The 21,792-nt window shown below is 44.0% G+C and overlaps 1 protein-coding gene across 1 annotated transcript; it reads right to left on the reverse strand.

The window, feature by feature from the left end:
• Positions 1-13,663: 13,663 nt before the first annotated feature.
• Positions 13,664-15,343, reverse strand: LOC124695819 (lysine-rich arabinogalactan protein 19-like). Its single transcript, XM_047228632.1, has 3 exons — positions 14,588-15,343; positions 14,231-14,545; positions 13,664-13,744 (listed from the first exon to the last, which is right to left on the reverse strand). Exons 1-3 carry the CDS (start codon positions 15,341-15,343, stop codon positions 13,664-13,666), a joined length of 1,152 nt encoding a protein of 383 aa, XP_047084588.1.
• Between the last annotated feature and the right edge of the window lie 6,449 nt (positions 15,344-21,792).

The raw sequence follows: 21,792 nt of genomic DNA on the forward strand, positions 1-21,792 counted from the left end.
GCCCAAGAGGCAATAATAAACTGGTTATTATTATATATTTGTGTTTATGATAAATGTTTCATTCCATGCTATAATTGTATTAACCGGAAACATTAATGCTTGTGTGTTATGTAAACAGAAAAGAGTTCCTAGTAAGCCTCCTGTTAAACTAGCTTGTTGATTAACAGATGATCATGGTTTCCTGATCATGAACATTGGATATTGTTAATAACAAGGTTATGCCATTGGGTGAATGATATAATGGACTGATGAACCACAAGTATAGGGGGTGTATCGTAGTACTTTCGATAAATAAGAGTGTTGAACCCAACGAGGAGCAGAAGGTGTTGACAAGCAGTTTCGATGAAGGATTCACTGTAAATGCTCACAGACAAGTATTCAGGGGGTTTTGATATAGCAGATAAATAAAGTACAAGTAAGTAAAATGCGAGAGTAATGGTTGCAGCGAGTGGCCCAATCCTTTTTATCACAAAGGACAAGCCGGTTTGTTTACTTATGATGACCAAACGTTCTTGAGGACACACGGGAATTTAGTCTAGTGCTTTCGCTTCATATAGTCGATTAATCTTCATTGTTTTGATAAGTGTTGTGTGGGTGAACCTATGCTAATGCACCGCCCTTCCTAGGACTAATACATACTTGTGATTATACCCCTTGCAAGCATCCGCAAATACAAGAAAGTAATTAAGATAAATCTAACCACAGCCTTAAACTCTGAGATCCTGCTATCCCTCCTGCATCGATATACCAACGGGGGTTCAGGTTGCTGTCACTCCGGCAACCCCACAAAGCAAACGAATACAAGATGTACTCCCCTATGCCCATAAAGGTGAAGTATCATGTAGTCGACGTTCACATGACACCACTAGAAGAATAACACCACAACTTAAATATCAAACCATTGAATATTACTCAACATAGTTCACTACTAACATTTAGACTTCACCCATGTCCTCAAGAACTAAACGAACTACTCACGAGACATCATATGGAACATGATCAGAGGTGATATGATGATGAATAACAATCTGAACATAAACCTTGGTTCAGTGGATTCACTCAATAGCATCAATAACAAGGAGTAATCAATACCAGGAGAGTTTCCCCTATGAAACAATCAAGATTCAACCCTAGATGTTACTCCGGTGACGAGGTGCAGCGGTGGAGATGATGGTGACGGTGGTGGAGATGACGATGATGATGATCCCAATGAAGTCCAGCTCGATGACGGATATGATGGCGTCGATTTCCCCCTCCGGGAGGGAATTTACCCGGCGGATTTCAGCCTTCCGGAGAGCTCTTTTCTCTCTGGTGTTTTCCGCCCCGCAGAGGCAGCTGTGTCGCCCCGCAGAGGTTTTCGGGTAGATGAAGTACGCGAAAGAGAGGCGGCCGAGAGGGGCTGTGGGCCCCCTCCCCACAAGGCGGCCCGGCCAGGGCAGGGTCCGCGCCGGCCTATGGGGGGCGGCCCATGGCGGCCCTCCTCGGTCCCTCCTTTTGGCTGACTCATTCTTCTGGAAAAATAAGATCTTCGGTGTAATTTCCGTCAATTGTTGATCTTCAGAAATATTGCATCCTGACGGTGCTTTTTCCAGCAGTATCCTGACTCCGGTGAGTGATTCTCTAATAATCATGAAACATGCAAAATAGGTGAAATAACATAAGTATCATCTCTAAATATGAAATATATCAATGAATAACAGTAAATTATGATATAAAATAGTGATGCAAAATGGACGTATCAACTCCCCCCAAGCTTAGACTTCGCTTGTCCCCAAGCGAAACTGAACTCAGTAAACAAGACCACATGGTTATGGAGTGAAGAGTCGATAAATAAAATACGGACAAGAAGCATCATATTGATTCACACAAAACATTCTAGTGAACAACTTCCTCATATAATTCAACTTGAAACAAGTAAAAGGAAATCACAAATAAAGGTGCTTAGGAAATCATAATTGGTGATGGCAAACTTCGTTCTTGGTCAAGGAACAGTTAACAGATTGTACTTATCTATCGAACATCGTTCTTATATTAAAGCTTATATAGCGAAACTTGCATACTCAATCATAATAATCTCCTCATAATCATTGATAACCTTCAAAGCTATATTCATTCGGATAAAACTTGTACTAAACAAGGAAGAGTAAAAGGCATGATTAAGTAGATCACAATATAAATGGTTTGATCACAACAACTCAATTGCTTGCTTAAGATAGAGGGAAATAGGTTTACTGACTCAACATAAAGTAAAAGATGGGCCCTTCGCAGAGGGAAGCAGGGATTAAATCATGTGCTAGAGCTTTTTAAGTTTTGAAATCATATAAAGAGCATAAAAGTAAAGTTTGAGAGGTGTTTGTTGTTGTCAACGAATGGTAATGGGTACTCTAACCCCCTTGCCAAACAGACTTCCAAAGAGCGGCTCCCATGAAGGACGTTATCTCTATCAGCAAGGTAGATCATCCCTCTTCTCTTTTTTTTACACATGTACTTTAGTTTATTTAAGGATGACACTCCTCCCAACCTTTGCTTTCACAAGCCATGGCTAACCGAATCCTCGGGTGCCTTCCAACATTTCACATACCATGGAGGAGTGTCTATTACAAAATTAAGTTGCTTACTGATGAATCAGGGCAAAACATGTGAAGAGAATTATTAATGAAAGTTAATTAATTGGGGCCGGGAACCCCGTTGCCATCTCTTTTTGCAAAATTATTGGATAAGTGGATGAAGCCACTAGTCCATTAGTGAAAGTTGCCTAACAAGATTGAAAGATGAAACACCACATACTTCCTCATGAGCTATAAAACATTGACACAAATAAGGGATGATAACTTTTGAATTGTTTAAAGGTAGCACATGAAGTATTTACTTGGAATGGCAGGGAAATACCACATAGTAGGTAGTTATGGTGGACACTGATGGCATAGGTTTGGTTTAAGGGTTTGGATGCACGAGAAGCATTCCCTCTCAGTACAGGTCTTTGGCTAGCAAGGTTGGTTAGCAAGCATAAGAATTGAGGGAAACAAACAAATATACATGTGATAGAAACAATCATGCATCTTTCTTGTAAGCACAAATTTTAACTTCAGAATAGTAAGCTCATAGCTAACAAGAAACAAAGATAATGAAACAACATATCTACATGTATTTCCTCTTTTCTACTTAAACTCAATGTATTGTTGCTATTGACCAATGCTAAGTTTGCCAAAACCAAATAGATTTACTCAATGCTCCCAAAGTGATACCAATACTAACAACAAGATCAATCATATAATAGAGATTGCAAACTAAAATAAGGTGTGAAATATGTAAATGAATAAACTTCTCATTAATATTCCATAACGATAACTCACACCAAGGGATACATAGATAACCAACTAAAGAGAGATACTTCCACACTGCAACCATCTTATATGATAACTTCCCTACTCATGATTTGACACTACTTGATAGTAAAAAGATAAAAGATAGTGATGATGTGATACCACGGCACTCCCCCAAGCTTGGAACAAACCAAGGGGGTGCCAATACCAATGATGAATTACTCCTTCGGCGGTGGTGGTGATGAATTCTTGATAAGCTTCTTAACAAGCTCCTTTAGCTCATCAATCTCGTACATGAGGTTGCGGATCATCTCCGAATTGTGCTCGACGCGGTTTAGAAGTATGTCCGACGGCGAGTCCCAACTCTTAGAGTTGTTTCCCCACTCTTCAGCCTTCAGGCTTCATCCTTCCCGCGAGTGTTAGAACGATCTATATCCCAACCGCTAGGCAATACGCCTTGGGAATCCTTTCAATTTGACTATTATGAATTAGAGTGTGGAAGGGGTTGTAGGTGCCTGGAGGAGATGTCCTTGGAGCTAGGAAGTGACGTGGAACTTTTCCCCCGGTGCGAATTCGTGCGCTCTTCTTGGGGTTAGAAGGATCTTCCACCACTCCAATGCTTGCGATGGTGACAGGCGGGTATGCACGCGAGTCTTCCTCCACTTCTTCTCCATCTTCGCTCTCAACTTCTTCTTTGAACTCGGGGTCTTTTATATCTTCCTCAAAAGGCTCCTTGTCCTTGTTGTTGGAGACCATGGTGCTTCTAGATCAAGAACAGATCCTGGCAGAAAACAGCTCGAAACAAAATACATCGAGAAAACGATATACGGACCTCTAGGGGTCCGGGGGATTATATAGCATAAATTTTCATGACAGAAGGAAAGTACCAGGTCGAACAAGAGTTGGAGAGGGACTCCGAGGGGCCGTCCTCATAGGGCGGCGCGGCCAGGCTGGGGCCCGCGCCGGCCTATGGGGGCACACCCTCGTGCGTCTCATCCTCTCCGTTTCGATCTCGTAATTTTTCATATTTTCTGAAAATAGCAAAAACATTGTTCAGAAAGTTAAACGCGGACTTTTTATTACCAGAACTGTTACCTATTCAAAGTCGAAGTCAATTTGACCTTTGATGAAAGCTTCCGGAGTCACCACTCGAATAACATCAACATCTTCATTATAAGAATCTCCAGAAATATAGTGCTTGACCCTTTGTCCATTCACTACTTGTGTGGCATCACCTTTCAGAGAACCAATCTTGATTGCCCCTGAACGATACACCTCCACAATGACATATGGTCCTTCCCATTTTGAGATCAATTTCCCTGCAAAAAATCTGAGACGGGACCGATACAACATGACTTTATCCCCAACATTAAATTCTCTTTTGATAATTCTTCTATCATGCCATTTATTAACTTTCTCTTTAAAGAGTTTAGCATTTTCATAAGCTTCACTTCTCCATTCATCTAGAGAACTCAATTGTAGCAATCTCTTCTTACCGGCAAGTTTAGGATCTTTATTTAGTTCTCTTACAACCTCAATAAGCTTTGTGCTCTAGTTCTAAAGGTAAATGACAAACTTTCCCATAAACCATTTTATAAGGTGACATCCCCATAGGATTTTTATAAGCAGTTCTATAAGCCCATAGTGCTTCCTTCAACTTACTAGCCCAATTTTTTCTAGTTTTACTAACGGTCTTTTCCAAGATAGATTTAATTTCTCTGTTTGATAATTCTACTTGCCCACTAGTTTGAGGATGATAAGAGGAAGCAATCCTATGATTAATACCATACTTAGCAAGAGTTTTTCTAAAACCACCATGAATAAAATGAGAACCTCCATCAGTCATAAGATATTTAGGAACTCCAAATCTAGGAAAAATAATATCTAAGAGCATTCTTAAAGAGGTCTCACCATCAACACTTTTTGTGGGTATGGCTTCCACCCATTTAGTAACATAATCAACAGCGACAAGTATATGAGTGTTACCTTCTGAAGAAGGGAAAGGTCCCATGAAGTCAAATCCCCAACAATCAAATGGTTCAATAACAAGAGTATAATTCATAGGCATTTCATTGCGTCTGGAGATATTACCAACTCTTTGACATTCATCACAAGATAAAATAAACTTTCTTGCATCTTTAAAGAGAGTTGGCCAATAGAAACCTGATTGTAGAACCTTTTGCGCGGTTCTATCTCCGGCGTGATGTCCTCCATAAACACTACCATGAAACTTACTCAATATCTCTTGTTGTTCATATTCGGGAACACATCTTCGCATAATACCATCCACTCCTTCTTTATATAAGTGTGGGTCATCCCAAAAATAATGCCTCAAGTCATAAAAGAATTTTCTCCTTTGCTGAGCTGAAAAGGTTGGAGGCAAGTACTTGGAAACAATAAAGTTAGCATAATCAGCGTACCAAGGACTATCTCGTGAGCTCACCTTTATTACAACCAATTGTTCATTTGGAAAACTATCATTAACAGGAACAGGATCATAAGCAATATTTTCCAATCTAGAAAAATTATCAGCAACAGGATTATCAACACCTTTCCTATCTATAATATGTAAATGAAATTCTTGCAAAATAAGCACCCATCTAATAAGCCTTGGCTTAGCATCTTTCTTTGCCATAAGGTATCTAATTGCAGCATGATCAGTATGAGTCGTAACATTTGAATCAACTATATAAGATCTAAACTTGTCACAAGCAAAAACTACAGCTAATAATTCTTTTTCAGTTGTAGCATAATTTCTTTGAGCAGCATCAAGAGTTTTACTAGCATAATGAATAACATTTAACTTTTTATCTACTCGCTGTCCAAGAACAGCACCTACAGCAAAATCACTAGCATCACACATAATTTCAAAAGGTAAGTTCCAATCAGGAGGTTCAACTACAGGAGCAGTTGTTAAGGCTTTCTTTAGAGTTTCAAAAGCTTCCTTACAATCATCATCAAAAACAAAAGGTACATCTTTTTGAATAAGATTAGTAAGAGGCTTTGAAATCTTGGAGAAGTCTTTAATAAATCTCCTATAAAACCCAGCATGACCAAGAACACTACGAATACCTTTAACGTCCCTAGGATAGGGCATCTTCTCAATTGCTTCAACTTTAGCTCTATCAACTTCAATACCTCTCTCAGAAAATTTTATGTCCCAATACAATTCCTTCATTAACCATAAAGTGGCATTTCTCCCAATTAAGAACAAGGTTATTTTCTTCACATCTCTGCAAAACTTTATCAAGGTTTCGCAAGCAATTATCAAAAGAATTCCCATAGACAGAAAAATCATCCATGAATACCTCTACAATCTTCTCACAAAAGCCATGAAAAATAGCAGACATGCATCTTTGAAAAGTAGCAGGAGCATTACATAAACCAAAATGCATACGTCTATAAGCATAAGTTCCATAGGGACAAGTGAAAGTGGTTTTCTCTTGATCTTTAGTTTTAATAGCAATTTGTGAAAACCCAGAATAACCATCAAGAAAACAAAAATGAGTATTTTTAGACAACCTTTCTAACATTTGATCAATAAAAGGTAAAGGGTAATGATCTTTCTTAGTAACTTTATTAACTTTTCGATAATCAATGCACATTCTATATCCTACAACTACTCTTTGAGGGATGAGCTCATCATTATCATTAGGCACAACAGTTATTCCTCCTTTCTTAGGAACACAATGCAGAGGACTAATCCATCTACTATCAGCAATAGGATATATTATACCAGCTTCAAGAAGTTTTAATACCTCATTCCTTACCACATCCTTGATCTTAGGAATTAGAAGACACTGATGTTCAACAACAGGCTTTGCATCATCTTCCATGTTGATGGAATGTTGGAAAATAGAGGGAGAAATCCCCATCAAATCATCAAGAGTGTAGCCAATAGCTCCTCGGTGTTTCTTCAATATTTCCAATAACCTTTCTTCCTCAAAATCTGAAAGCTTAGAACTAATAATAACTGGATTTATTTTCTTATCATCAATATGAGCATACTTAAGATTATCAGGCAACGGTTTTAAATCAAAAACAGGATCTTCCTTTGGTGGTGGTGTTGTACCTAGATCCTCAACCGACAAATCATGTTTAAGAATAGGTTGACGAAGGAAAATTTCATCAAGCTCGTTTCTTTCTTCCCTAAAGACTTCACTCTCACTGTCTTCCAAATGTTGCTGCAAAGGATTACTAGGAGCAAGGGAAATAGATGCACACTGTTCAACTCTAAAATCATGATTAGGCAAATCAGCTTTATAAGGAGTTTTGGCAATTTTTGAGAAATTAAACTCATAAGATTCACCAGCAAATTTAGTTACAATTTTCTCCTTCTTGCAATCTACAATAGCTCCACAAGTATTTAGAAAAGGTCTACCAAAAATAATAGGACAAGACTTACTAGCAGCAGAACCAAGTACTAAAAAGTCAGCAGGATATTTAATCTTACCACATAGAACTTCCACATCTCGAACAATACCAATAGGAGAGATAGTTTGTCTATTAGCTAGCTGAATAACCACATCAATATCTTCAAGTTCACAAGAACCAATTTCATGCATGATTTCCGTGTAAAGCTCATAAGGAATGGCACTAATACTCGCACCAATGTCGCATAAACCATAATAACAATGATCACCAATTCTAACAGAGAGCATAGGAACACTGGCTTTTCTAGACTTATTAGTATGCGAAACAATATTAGAAGCATCTTCACAGAAAATAATATGACCATCTTCTACAGTTTCAGTCACAAGATCTTTAACTATTGCAATAGCAGGTTCAACCTTTATTTGTTCTTCAGGTTCTATAGGTTTCTTTGCACTTTTATTAACCGCACTAGTTATAACAGAATACTCCTTCATTTTAGCAGGGGAAGGAGTTTTTTCAATATAAGCTTCAGGAAGAATATGATCAACGGTTTCAATTACAACACATTTATTTATGGATGAATCAGTTTTATCTTTGTACGGTTCATGATACTTATCAAAATTCTTCCTAGGCAATTCAAACTGAGAGGCAAAAGCTTTATAAAAATTTGCAACAACTTGAGAGTCAAGACCATAAGTAGCACTCATATTACGAAATTTATCAGTATCCATAAAAGTTTCAATGCATTCATAATCATAATTTATACCTGACTCTCTATCTTTGTCGTTATCCCATCCTTCAGTATTCTCCTGAATCCGATCAAGAAGGTCCCTTTTAAACTCTTCTTTGTTGCGTGTAAATGATCCTAAACAAGTAGTATCCAGCAAGGTTTTATCTTGAAAAGAAAGTCTTGCATAGAAATTATCAATGATGATATTACCAGGAAGCTCATGAATGGGGCATTTGAGCATTAAAGACTTCAATCTCCCCCATGCTTGGGAAATACTCTCTCCATCATGAGGCCAGAAATTATATATGCGGTTTCGGTCTTTGTGAATTTCACTCGGAGGATAGAGTTTAGAATAAAATAGAGGCACAATATCCTTCCAATCAAGAGAATCCCCATTCTTCAGCAATTTATACCAATGCGCCGCTTTACCAGACAGCGATATAGAGAATAGTTTCTTCCTAACTTCATCCATAGCAATACCTGCACACTTGAATAACCCGCATAATTCATGTAAAAACAAGAAATGATCTCCAGTGATGGACAGCTCCATCCCCTTCATAGCGGTTATCCACAACACGTTCAATAATTTTCATAGGTATTTTGTATGGAACCTCTTTCTCACCTGGCGCCTCATCCACTACCTTTGCAGTAGTAGTAGATTTTCCAAATAGGAATTCAAGAGGAGATCTCTCCATAATGAATTATAGCAGCAGGCAGAAATAAAATCAGCACGTATAGTAAAGGTTTCCCTTACCAATTCCACTTACCAATAGCGCTTCACTCCCTGGCAACGGCGCCAGAAAATAGTCTTGATGACCCACAAGTATAGGGGGTGTATCGTAGTACTTTCGATAAATAAGAGTGTCGAACCCAACGAGGAGCAAAGGTGTTGACAAGCAGTTTCAACGAAGGATTCACCGTAAATTCTCACGTACAAGTATTCGTGGGGTTTTGATATAGCGTATAAATAAAGTACAAGTAAGTAAAATGCGAGAGTAATGGTTGCAGCGAGTGGCCCAATCCTTTTTAGCACAAAGGACAAGCCGATTTGTTTACTTATGATAACCAAACGTTCTTGAGGACACACGGGAATTTAGTCTAGTGCTTTCGCTTCATATAGTCGATTAATCTTCATTGTTTTGATTAGTGTTGTGTGGGTGAACCTATGCGAATGCACCGCCCTTCCTAGGACTAATACATACTTGTGATTATACCCCTTGCAAGCATCCGCAAATACAAGAAAGTAATTAAGATAAATCTAACCACAGCCTTAAACTCTGAGATCTTGCTATCCCTCCTGCATCGATATACCAACGGGGGTTCAGGTTGCTGTCACTCCGGCAACCCCACAATTAGCAAACAAATACAAGATGTACTCCCCTAGGCCCATAAAGGTGAAGTATCATGTAGTCGACGTTCACATGACACCACTAGAAGAATAACACAACAACTTAAATATCAAACCATTGAATATTACTCAACATAGTCCACTATTAACATTTAGACTTCACCCATGTCCTCAAGAACTAAAAGAACTACTCACGAGACATCATATGGAACATGATCAGAGGTGATATAATGATGAATAACAATCTGAACATAAACCTTGGTTCAATGGTTTCACTCAATAGCATCAATAACAAGGAGTAATCAATACCAGGAGAGTTTCCCCTATGAAACAATCAAGATTCAACCCTAGATGTTACTGCGGTGACGAGGTGCAGCGGTGGAGATGACGGCGACGGTGGTGGAGATGATGATGATGATGATGATCCCAATGAAGTCCAGCTCGATGACGGTGACGATTGCGTCGATTTCCCCCTCCGGGAGGGAATTTCCCCGGCGGATTTCAGCCTGCCGGAGAGCTCTTTTCTCTCTGGTGTTTTCCGCCCGCAGAGGCGGCTGTGTCTCCTCGCGATTATTCTCCGCACCTTAGGTTTTCGGGTAGATGAAGTACGCGAAAGAGAGGCGGCCGAGAGGGGCTGTGGGCCCCCTCCCCACAAGGCGGCGCGGCCAGGGCAGGGCCCGCGCCGACCTATGGGGGGGCCATGGAGGCCCTCCTCGGTCCCTCCTTTTGGTTGGCTCATTCTTTTGGAAAAATAAGATCTTCGGTGTAATTTCCATCAATTGTTGATCTTCAGAAATATTGCATCCTGACGGTGCTTTTTCCAGCAGAATCCTGACTCCGGTGAGTGATTCTCCAATAATCATGAAACATGCAAAATAGGTGAAATAACATAAGTATCATTTCTAAATATGAAATATATCAATGAATAACAGTAAATTATGATATAAAATAGTGATGCAAAATGGAGGTATCATGGACACACACCCAAATAAGCGTAGCATAAGATCAAGTCATTAAGTTCATCTTGCTATAAGCTTTCGATACATAGTAACCAAGTCCTTAGACCATGAGATCATGTAAATCACTTACACCGGATGGGTACTTTAATTACATCAAACGCCACTGCGTAAATGGGTGGTTGTAAAGATGGGATTGAGTATTCGAAAAGTATGAGTTGAGGCATATGGATCAAGAGTGGGATTTGTCCATCCCGATGATGGATATATATACTCTGAGCCCTTTCAGTGGAATATCGTCTAATTAGCTTGCAAGCATCTCACAAGGTCACAAGAGATGACATACCACAGTACGAGTAAAGAGTACTTGTCAATAACGAGGTTGAACTAGGTATGGAGATACCGATGATCGAACCTCGGAAAAGTAAAGTATCGCGTCACAAAGGGAATCGGTATCGTATGTTAATGGTTCAATCAATCACTAAGTTCTCGCTGAATGTGTGAGAGCCATTATGGATCTCCAGGTCCCGCTGTTGGTTATTGATCGGAGAGGTGTCTCGATCATGTCCGCATAGTTCACGAACCGTAGGGTGACACGCTTAAGGTTCGATGTCGTATAAGTAGATTCGGAATATGAGATGGAGACCGAATGTTTTTCGGAGTCTTGGATGGGATCCAGGAAATCACGAGGGGGTCCGGAATGGTCCGGAGAATAAGAGTCATATAAGGGAAATTAATTTCTGGGGTTCGGAAAAAGTTCGGGATTTTCCGGTGGAAGACCGAGAAGGTTCTGGAGGGACCCCTAGTGGGCCCACGACCCCGGGAGGGGCCACTTGGGCCAAGGGGGTGCTGCCTTGCCCTAATGAGCCAGGTGCACCAAGCCCTAAAGGCCCGAGCCAGCCACACCCCTAGGGTTTAGGGGAAACCCTAAAGGGGGAAGGCTTGGGGGGAAGGAAAGTACCCCCCTTGCGCCGGCCCTAGATGGGTTTGGTCTTGGGGGGGCCACCCCAACCGACCCTCCCCACTGTATAAAGAGGGGAGGGGTGGACGACCAAGGCTCCCCACATGAAACCCTAGCCGCCACGTCTCCTCCCTCCTCTTTCTCTCTGCTCCGGCTTAGGCGAAGCCCTGCTGAGATTCTCCTCCACCACCACCACCACGCCGTCGTGCTGCTGGGATTCCGAGGGGATCTACCTCACCTTTGTTGCCCGCTGGAACGGGGAAGGAAGGACTTCACCGACACCGTACGCACGACCGAGTACGAAAGTGCTACCGGATTGCAGCACCGGGACAATCGACTACATCAACCACGAGATCTGTCTCGTTAAGTCTTTGGATCTTCGAGGGTTAGTCTCTCATCTCTCTCGTTGCTTCGATCTTCATAGATTAGATCTTGGCTTTTCCTAGATTGGATCTTGGTTTTGTTCTTGTTCACGGTAGAAATTTTCTGTTTTCCATGTTGCGAACCCATCAAAACACCGATGCGAATCCTAGCTTTATTAGTTTTGTCAGTTCCATTAAGCCAATTCCCAAACATGTTTGTGACATTGGATGGAGGTGGAATATTATATGGAGAAAAAACCACCCGCCAAATAAGCCTAACAAAAGGACAGGAAATAAACAAATGTTCAACATTCCTCAGCGTCACAGAAAGAGTATTTCATATTTCCATTTCAATTCCTCTTTGCTAGATTATCACGAGTCAAGAGGAATTTCTTACCATGGAACCACATAAAGATTTTAATTTTCAGTGGGATTTTTATTTTCCAAAGATATTTACGAAGATATCTTGTATGCCCATTTAACATATCACCATACATAGATTTAACAGTGAATTTCTCTGAAGGCGTTAGACCCCAAACAAACTTATCTTGATCATCATTTAAATTTATCGCCATTAATCTTTGGCACAGGTGTACCCATTGATCCCATTTATCACCAATCAGCCTTCTCCGAAAACCAATATTTAACGGCGTTGAACTCATAGCATTTGCCACAATATCATGCATACGATGGACTATGTTGTATAGCTGGGGATACTGAGATGCAAGGGTGTGATCACCTAACCATCTATCTTCCTAAAATCGCACTCCTTCTCCGAAGCGTACCTCATATTTTCCTCTGCTAAAAAAAATTTCCTTTAACTTTCATTAGTCCTTTCCAGAAGGGTGAATCAGTAGGCTTACTTTCAACTTCAGCCAAAGTTTCCTGTGAACGGTACTTGTTTTTTAAAAGTTGTTGCCATAACCCTTCTTCAGAAAGGAGTTTAAATAGCCATTTACTAAGTAGCCGAGAATTTTTAGTCTCAAGAACTTCAATTCCAAGACCACCTTGATCCTTAGGTCTGCAAATCAGGTTCCACTTAGTTAACCTATTTTTGTTTTCTCACATTGCCAAACACAGAAATGAGATCCCCGCACCTACTGACGCCAGTACAACGGTTGGAGGTAGGATCGACCAGCGTTCACGGCGGCGGAAGAAAACTCGAGCAAGAGTTGGGGCGGCGGCTACAAGAACGTGTGGGGGGTGGGGGGGGGGGGGGAGAAGTGGAGAATTCGTGTGGAGAGAAACAACACCTTATTTACAGTAGTCAAGATTTCATGACCGTATTGGTAACGCATGAACAATCCGCAATAATGTGACAAAAAATGGAATAAATAACGTTTATATAAATATGAATAAATTTAACAATACACAGGCAATGTCCCCACTCCCTCTCTGTCTCCCGTATCTTCTCTGACCTCTCTCTGAAGGCAAATAAAACAATCCGCACAATGTGAGATCTAATGCACACTGGAAAAGGCCCAAGAGTCCGGCCCTTGTAAAATTACATACTCTAGTACATACACAAACGAAAAGAGACAACGGAGGCACGGCCAGTGTGACATGGCCACGAGCATCAATCGCTTGGGATCATACGGATTCTCGGACTCTAAGCGGCGAGCATCGCCACCGCCGCAAGCGCCACTAGGATCACTCCCGCCATCCTCTCGGAACTTCTTCCCGCGGCATTCTGCAACAAACAATGTCAATGTACACGTTAGTTCGGTTTGAACTCTCAAGTGCAGATAAACGCAAGTATACAGTGTGCACGCCTCCGGAACATGGACGGTCCTTGATACCCGTGTACGTGCTACTAAATAGGTTGTTGGTACCGGCTTGTGGGTCACTCTACACAAGTGTATGTGCATTACAATACACTGTGCACGATTGACAAGTGTTTTTTTCTCTTTGAGATGACAATGTCTGTGTTGATATAGAAATAAAAGGCATCGAAGCAGTTGCCATGCTTGAACAACGTTCGGGCGGCGGTTCCTCCCTAGTAAGATTGGCAAACCGTTCGTCGGTGCAGCGGTGCATGAATCAAGAACAATGACTACGCCTACGTACTTGCCTACCAGTACCACTATATGAGTATTACTTGTGCATTTCCACCTGACAAGGCGGCATTAGTGTGTGGATCGATCGCACAGTTGGTATAGTAAGTTAGTGAGCGTACCGCGGTGTCGGAGGCGGTGGAGTCTCCGCTGGGCCCGGGAGCCTCGGCGTCAGAGATGGCGGGTGACGCGGTCTTGGCGACGGGGGCGACGGCGGCCGGAGCAGGGGCGGCAGCCTTCTTCTTCTTGTCCTTGGAGGAGCGCTTCTTGGTCTTGGCGGGCGCCGGGGCGGGGGCCTTGGTGGGCTTCGTGTCCGGGGCCGGCGCGGCGGCTGGCACGTCGGCAACGACGGGCGCGGGGGAAGCGGCGGCCGGTGCCTCTACGGTGGGTGGGAGCGCGGCCGGTGCCTCTACGGTGGGAGGGAGTGCCGCCGGTGCCTCCACGGTGGGAGGGAGGGCAGCCGGGGCAGGTGCGGTGGCCTTGGCAGGCGGTGCCGCCGCGGGGGCCTTGGCTTTGGGCATGGGAGGAGCTGCGGCCGGGGCCTTGACCGGCGCCGGTGTGACGGGGGTGGTGGTAGGCGCGGCTACAGGGGCAGTGGTGACTGGCGCGGGCTTTGGTGCCGGGGTGGTTGGGGAAGGCTTGGGTGCAGGGGTGACCGGGGAGGACTTGGGCGCAGGGGCGGCCGGGGTGGTGGGTGGCGCGGCAGCAGCGGCGGGAGATGTGGCGTCGGCAGGCGGGGCTTGGGTGGTGGGCGGCGCGGCGGCGGGGGATGTGGCTTTTGCAGGCGTGGTGGTGGGTGGCGCGGCGGCGGGGGATGTGGCTTTGGCAGGCGTGGCTGGGGTGGTGGGGGGTGCGGCAGCGGGGGATGTGGCTTTGGCAGGCGTCGCTGGCGTGGTGGTCGGCGCGGCGGCAGCGGCGGGTGATGTGGCTTTTGCAGGCGTGGTGGTGGGTGGCGCGGCGGAAGCGGCGGGGGATGTGGCTTTGGCAGGCGTGGCTGACGTGGTGGGCGGCGCGGCGGCAGCAGCGGGGGATGTGGCGTCGGCAGGCGTGGCTGGGGTGGTGGGCGGCGCGGTAGCAGCAGCGGGGGATTTGGCGTCGGCAGGAGTGGCGGTAGGCGTCGCGGCCTGTGGAGATTTGGGCGGCGCGTTGGCCGGAGCGGCTGCGGGTGACTGCGCGAGGGAATGCGTCGCCAAGAGGCAGATGAGCGCAGCACACAGGACGGCAGGGCGCGCCATTGTGATCTGCCAAGTTGCTTGCCGGTTTTGATGGGTGGGAGTGAGAGACGAAGCGCAAGTTGGAGTGATGGAATGGCAAAGGGTGGCACGGGGAATATATAGGCGGGAGAGGCGATGAGGCGACGGAGGTGGAGGGAGTCTGCTCTGCGTCGATCCGTCGAGTAGGGACCGTTTGGAGCGGTAGGTAGGCCGGGACCGAGACAGGCCGCGCGGGCGCGGGCCTCTGGCTTGGTTGTTCGGTGCCGTTTGGCACGCTGGCTGAAACAAGTAATGGCGCTCTCCTCTCTTAACGCCATCACCCACGTCTCCTTCGCTGGTGCCCCTCGGCCGTGTGAAGCCGCTAATACAACGACTGTGGTTACGTCGTCAGAGATGTGCACTAAGCATCGCAACATTGTTGCTGGGTTATCACCGTACTGGATATCTCCTACGCAGTTAATCAGATTTGTCTGTATCTTCCTGAATCTGGTGATTGTCATTGGGAAGTTGTGCAACTGATACTAGTATCGAAGCTGAATATATAACGACCGTCAATGTCACAACTAAACTTATATGGCTACTACGAGGATGCAAACGGATTGGATTGGATTTCGCTTATACCATGTCTTTTACTACCATACATATTTTCTTGAATTCGGATAGGAGCGGATATTGACTAGCTTCAAATTCGAATGCGGATATATCAAACTGCGGATTCAAATCTGTAATGGGGCGAACTCGGACCGAAAATAAAATAGTTGGATACATGCTCTCGTTGGTAGATAGATATAGTTTTTGCAAATCTGGATAGAATTTTAAAATTTTAATCTTGTGTAGGTAAGAAAAAGAGACACAATTTACTCTAAAACTCAAGCATTGATAGAATTTAGAGCTAAACATGCTTGCCAAATGAATTCAGTAACTCAATACTACTAACTTGTGAGACCGGCCTTGGTTTTTGACTCAAAATCGGAATATCGGTTTAAAACCTTACGATTATCCTAATTAAATTTTGAATAATTCATATATGCATGCTATTTGATATACCATATCATATACCGTATCCGGACCACCACTTCAAAATCGGATATCCTTATCCACCAGATTCATTAAAATAGATTATGGACACATTAAAACGGATTTGGGGTCAGTTTCGGCGCGGAAATTATGCTATCCGTTTACACCCCTCATGGCTATAGTTTCTGCTCACTGAGTTGGGATCTCTCAAGACCAACCACATGTTCTTTTGTTGTGATAACATCGGTGCCACATACATGTCTTGTAATCCTTAATTCATACCCGAACGAAACATATCGAAGTTGACTATCATTTTATGAGTGAACGTCTTGCACAGGACCTACTCGAAATCAAGTTTATCTCCTCTAAAGATCAACTTGTTAACATTTTCGCGAAGCCATAATCGACACCTCTGTTTGAAGGTTGTCGATGCAATATTAAGTTTCTTAGTACTTCAGGGCACAATTAAGTTGAGGGAGGGCCTTAGATTCTGTATATACGTAGCTTCTCTACATATCTTGTATTTTGTATTGTATAGCTTTGTGTATCCCTAAAGGCCAATGATGATCATCATCCAAACATCCCGACGATCCTGGCCCTGCACACTCATGTTGGTCCATCATTCAATCAAGCCCATCTTTGTACTCGCCATCCAATCCAAGAGCCCCCCACTCTCTCAAGATGAAGTGCCACACCCCCCTCGCGACGACGCAGTGAAGTACTAGGTGCTCTAGTGTCTCCGGCTCCTGGTCATAAAGGGTTCACATGGCCTAGTGCGGGAGACAATGTTGGGCAAGCCTATCATTTGTACATCATTTTATTTGGCCATAAGCCATGCAAATAAGTTGCACGTCATGGGTTCCCGAGATCTCCAAACCAAGTACACTGTCGGGTCTACTGTTTGTCACTAAGAAACGTCGTGTACACATGGCGATCGAGGATATGCGGGAGGCGGCCATCATCAACGAGGAGCCGATGTTGGGCGGCGAGGACATCCTAGGCGAGTAGCCGATGGTGGCCTCCTCGCGTGTGTAAGGGTACATTGCCCATAAGTGTGTTTTTGGTAATTAATGACAATCCTCTATGGACTAATATTTTTTGTTGTGTTTATATGAAGGAATATTCCATAGGTATTTCTTGAAGTCCATATGTTGAATTCAAATGGGTATGACATGAATATAATGTTATACCTTTGCTATTGGCATCAAGATCATCGATTTGAAGAGAAGAATATGATATGATCAAGAAGAAGAAATGAAAATGGAGTTATTGTGTGGAAATCAAGTTTGCCATGCTCTAGCTTATGTGTTAAGCAATGAATGATCAAGATATTATGATAGAGCATGAAGAGATACAAGGTTGACCAATACTAAGAGTGAAGACTGAATTCAACTTGGCCAACACATGAAGCATAAAGATTGTACCACTTTGGATCTTGTGATCTTGTGGATGGTAAGCCTTATCAATTATGCTTCATGAGCTAACCCACTATATATGTGCATTTGTGTTGTCTATGTGGGTTAGGTATCTTGCCATTGGCATGCATCAAGAGTATGATCTCATATAGACCATGGGAGGATGACATCAAGCTTGGATGTTATCAAGGTTGAGAAGGGCAAGTTCAAGATGAGCATATCGAAGATATCATGCTTGAATCTTGTCGTCCATTTGGTGATAATGGACATGTGAGGATGTGCCTCAATGGAGCTATCCCATAGTGGTGCATGGGGGAGCAATTGTGACTCTTCACGAAGCAACAACGATCACGTGACGCATCCCGACCTGAGTGGAGCTTGAAGCGTTGTCATCGAGATCAAGCGGGATGCGCAAGGTAAAGGTATGGCCTTGCTAGGTTTTCCTTTTACCAGTATCAAGGTGGTTGTTGGAAGCCTAGGTTATAGGATAGATAGACGCATTATCAAGAGGGGCTTTCGGTTGAGTAACTTGATCACATCATTTTAGAGAGATCAATGCTTTGCATACTTTGCATCCCTATTCTTATTGCTTCTTGGTGTTTCTTTATTTTAGGTTCTTGAGCTTGTTGCTAGCTTTACAATAAGTCCAAGTTCATAGAAAAAGGAATTTGTATGCATCTTCTATTGCGTTTTCATGTTTGGAGGTTTTTACCGGTTTGTTCTTTAAAGATAGGCCAAACCTTTCATATTTTTGCTCTTACTAAATTGTTGGACTATGATGTTTCTATCCATAATGTTGTAGAGCTTGTTGTCGTGATTTAAACGAGCCCAAGATCATCGAAATCGGAGTCCGGATGCAGAAGTTGTCGCATTTTCGGAGTCTAGGTCAGCATGTCGGGTACTACTGCCGGGTAGGTCGGTAGCCTGGCTGGCCTGACGGGCTCAGCGCCGGGTAGCTCGGTTTTTTGCCCAAAATGGTCATATTTTGAGGGTTTATAAAAGGCCTTCTTCCTCATTGTTCTAGGGGTTCTTAGGCACAATTTTTTACCACCATTTTTGATCTTCTTGAGCTTGCTTCCCCTTCCTTTCCTCCCATGATTCTTGCATATTGTTGAGGGATTTGAAAGAGGAGATCTAGATTTACAACCTTGATACGTCTCAAACGTATCTATAATTTTTGATGATCCATGCTTGTTTTACACCAATTCATATATGTTTTGTTTACACTTCGTGGCACTTTTATGCATTTTCCAGAACTAACCTATTGACAAGATGCCACCGTGTCAGTTCCTTATTTTCTGCTGTTTTTGTATTTCAGAAAAGTTGTACATGAAATATTCTCAAAATTGGACGAAACAAAAGTCAAAGTTCCTATTTTTCCCGGAGCGAAGACAGAGTCCAGAGCAGAGACGGAGGAGGGCCACAGGGTGGCCAGACCTACCATAGGCGTGGCCTGGACCTGGCCCGCGCCTAGTGGTGGTCTGGGGCCACCAAGCCTCCACCGACCTCGCCCTTCCGCCTATATAAAGCTCCCAGTGCAAAAACCGTAAATATACAAGCCTTCGCCCACGAAAAGTTTCGTAGCTCCACCGTCGTCGCAGACAAGATCCGGGGGACAGAAGTCTCTGTTTCGGCACCCTACCGGGACGGGGAATTGCCCCCGGAGCCATCTCCATCGACTCCACCACCATCTCCATCGCCGTTGCTGACTCCTACGATGAGGAGTGAGTAGTTCTCCCCCAGGGCTGAGGGCTCTACCGGTAGCTATGTGGTCTGTCTCTCTCTCCCATGGTGTGATGTTTATGTGACCACGAGCTTTGTAATCTAGATGTCGTTATGCTATTCAAGTGGATTTTACTTATGTGATCTCCGGAGACTCCTTGTCCCACGTGTGTAAAGGTGGAGTGTGTGCACCGTGTGAGTCTCTTAGGCTATATTTCACAGAATACTTGTTCACTGAATTATGATTTTAGTTGGATGTCTCTATGAAATTGTGGTGTGTTAGTACCTCCTATGAATGCTCAAAGTACAGTGTGGGGTGTTCATTAGTACTTGGGAATACATCTTTAAGGTTTTCTTTTGCAGCCCTACGCAATGTATTAGTGTTCGTTATCCAACCGGAGAGTATTTCAGAGTATCATATTGAAGTGCATATATTTATATTCCTTTTGTGATATCATTGTTGAGAGTGACCACTAGTGAAAGTATGATCCCTAGGCCTTGTTTCCAAACATCGAATCACCGTTTATTTACTGTTTTGCTGCATGTTTACTTGCTGCCATATTTATTTCAGATTGTTATTACCACTCATATTCATCCATATCACTTGCATTTTAATATCTCTTCGCCGAACTAGTGCACCTATATATCTAACAAGTTTATTGGGTGTGTTGGGGACACAAGAGACTTCTTGTATCGTAATTGCAGGGTTGCTTAAGAGGGATATCTTTGACCTCTACCTCCCTGAGTTTGATAAACCTTGGGTGATCCTGTTATCACCAGATTTTGGCTAATCAAGAGGTGGGCCGCGATCAAGATGGGCTTGGAAGATTACACGTAGAAGATCTCTAAAGCGGCCTTGCTCGGGGAATTTGGGCTAGGTTGCCCGTGTATCTTTAATTATGGTAGATTGAATCTAGATTAAAAGTTAGAGTTTATCTCGTGCACGGTTTAGTGCACGCCCACATTAGAAAGTCCCCTGGACTATAAATATGTACCTAGGGTTTATGGAATAAACAACAACCAACGTTCAACCACAAACAAATCTCGGCGCATCGCCAACTCCTTCGTCTCGAGGGTTTCTACCGGTAAGCATCATGCTGCCTAGATCGCATCTTGCGATCTAGGCAGCGCAAGCTCTGCCCGCGTTGTTCATGCGTTGCTCGTACTGAAGCCTTTTTGATGGCGAGCAACGTAGTTATCTTAGACATGTTAGGGTTAGCATTGTTCTTCACGTTACATGCTTTCGTAGTGCAACCCTTGCATGTCTAGCCGCCCTTACGCCTATCCTAGGCGTAGGGGCGGCACCCCGCTTGATCATAGTTTAGTAGATCTGATCCGTTACGATTGCTCCTTGTTCTACAAGGATTAGTTTAATATCTGCAATAGTTAGGCCTTACAAAGGGGGAGGATCCAGCGGCGTGTAGGGTGACGTTTGCTAGCCCTAGAAAGGATGTTCCGGGGATCAACCTCGTGTTGGTTTTTAGGCCCTGTCTAGGATCGGCTTATGATCACCGTGCGCGAGCGCGAGGCCCAACCTCGAGTAGGATGATCCGATTATGCGGTGAAAACCCTAAATCGTCGTAGATCTCATTAGCTTTACCTTGATCAAGCAAGACCACCATATATTCGGACACCCCGTCCGAATCATGGGTGGATCGGCTCTTTGAGCCGATTCACGGGATAACCTGAGAGCCGATCGAGGCTCGTATTTAACGTTTACGTGTGTGCCCCTGCAGGAAACTAAGCGAGGCATCATCCACACCTTCCCGACCAGGTATAGGTCAGGTGGCACGCCCTTGTGATAAACATCGGCGCGTGCGACCAGGAGGCTTTGCGGGCCGTCGCTCAGAGGGACTGGGGCCAGCCGCAGCCCTAGTTGTTCCCGGCTCTACCGTGTTGCCCGTCTCTGCCCGCCGGGGGTTTCTGACGTCAACACATTCTCGCACGCCCGGTGGGACAGTCGACGACATCCACGACATCGCCATCTACATCCGAGATGGCGGAAGACACTCCGGTCACGTACGAGGATCTGCCTGATGAGCTCAAGAAGAAACATGACGAAATCAAGGCAGTCCTCGAAGCCGGACTCATCGGCTCCTTCCACCGAACCCGCTCCCATGGCGTCAGGTGGAAGGGTTTCACACCTGAAGGCGCACTCGATGGAGTGGACCTGTCCGCCCCGTCAGAAGAACGCACCAGGTCGCTGAAGTACGAGGATCTGCCCGAGGACCTCAAAAAGAAATATGACGAGATCAAGGCAACCCTCGAAGCCGACCTCATCGGCTCCTCTGAGAAGACCCGGCCGCACGATATCAA

Source organism: Lolium rigidum, chromosome 3 (assembly GCF_022539505.1).
Source record: "Lolium rigidum isolate FL_2022 chromosome 3, APGP_CSIRO_Lrig_0.1, whole genome shotgun sequence".
Classification (NCBI taxonomy): Eukaryota; Viridiplantae; Streptophyta; class Magnoliopsida; order Poales; family Poaceae; genus Lolium; species Lolium rigidum.

Excerpts from the sequence above, each read along its gene's own strand:
- LOC124695819 (XM_047228632.1), bottom strand. The coding sequence starts at position 15,343 with ATGGCGCGCCCTGCCGTCCTGTGTGCTGCGCTCATCTGCCTCTTGGCG. Across the intron at positions 14,546-14,587 it reads CGGCGGCACCGCCTGCCAAG|GCACCGGCGGCACTCCCTCC; the intron begins GCCACCGCACCT and ends CCCACCGTGGAG. Across the intron at positions 13,745-14,230 it reads CCACCGCCTCCGACACCGCG|AATGCCGCGGGAAGAAGTTC; the intron begins GTACGCTCACTA and ends TGTTTGTTGCAG.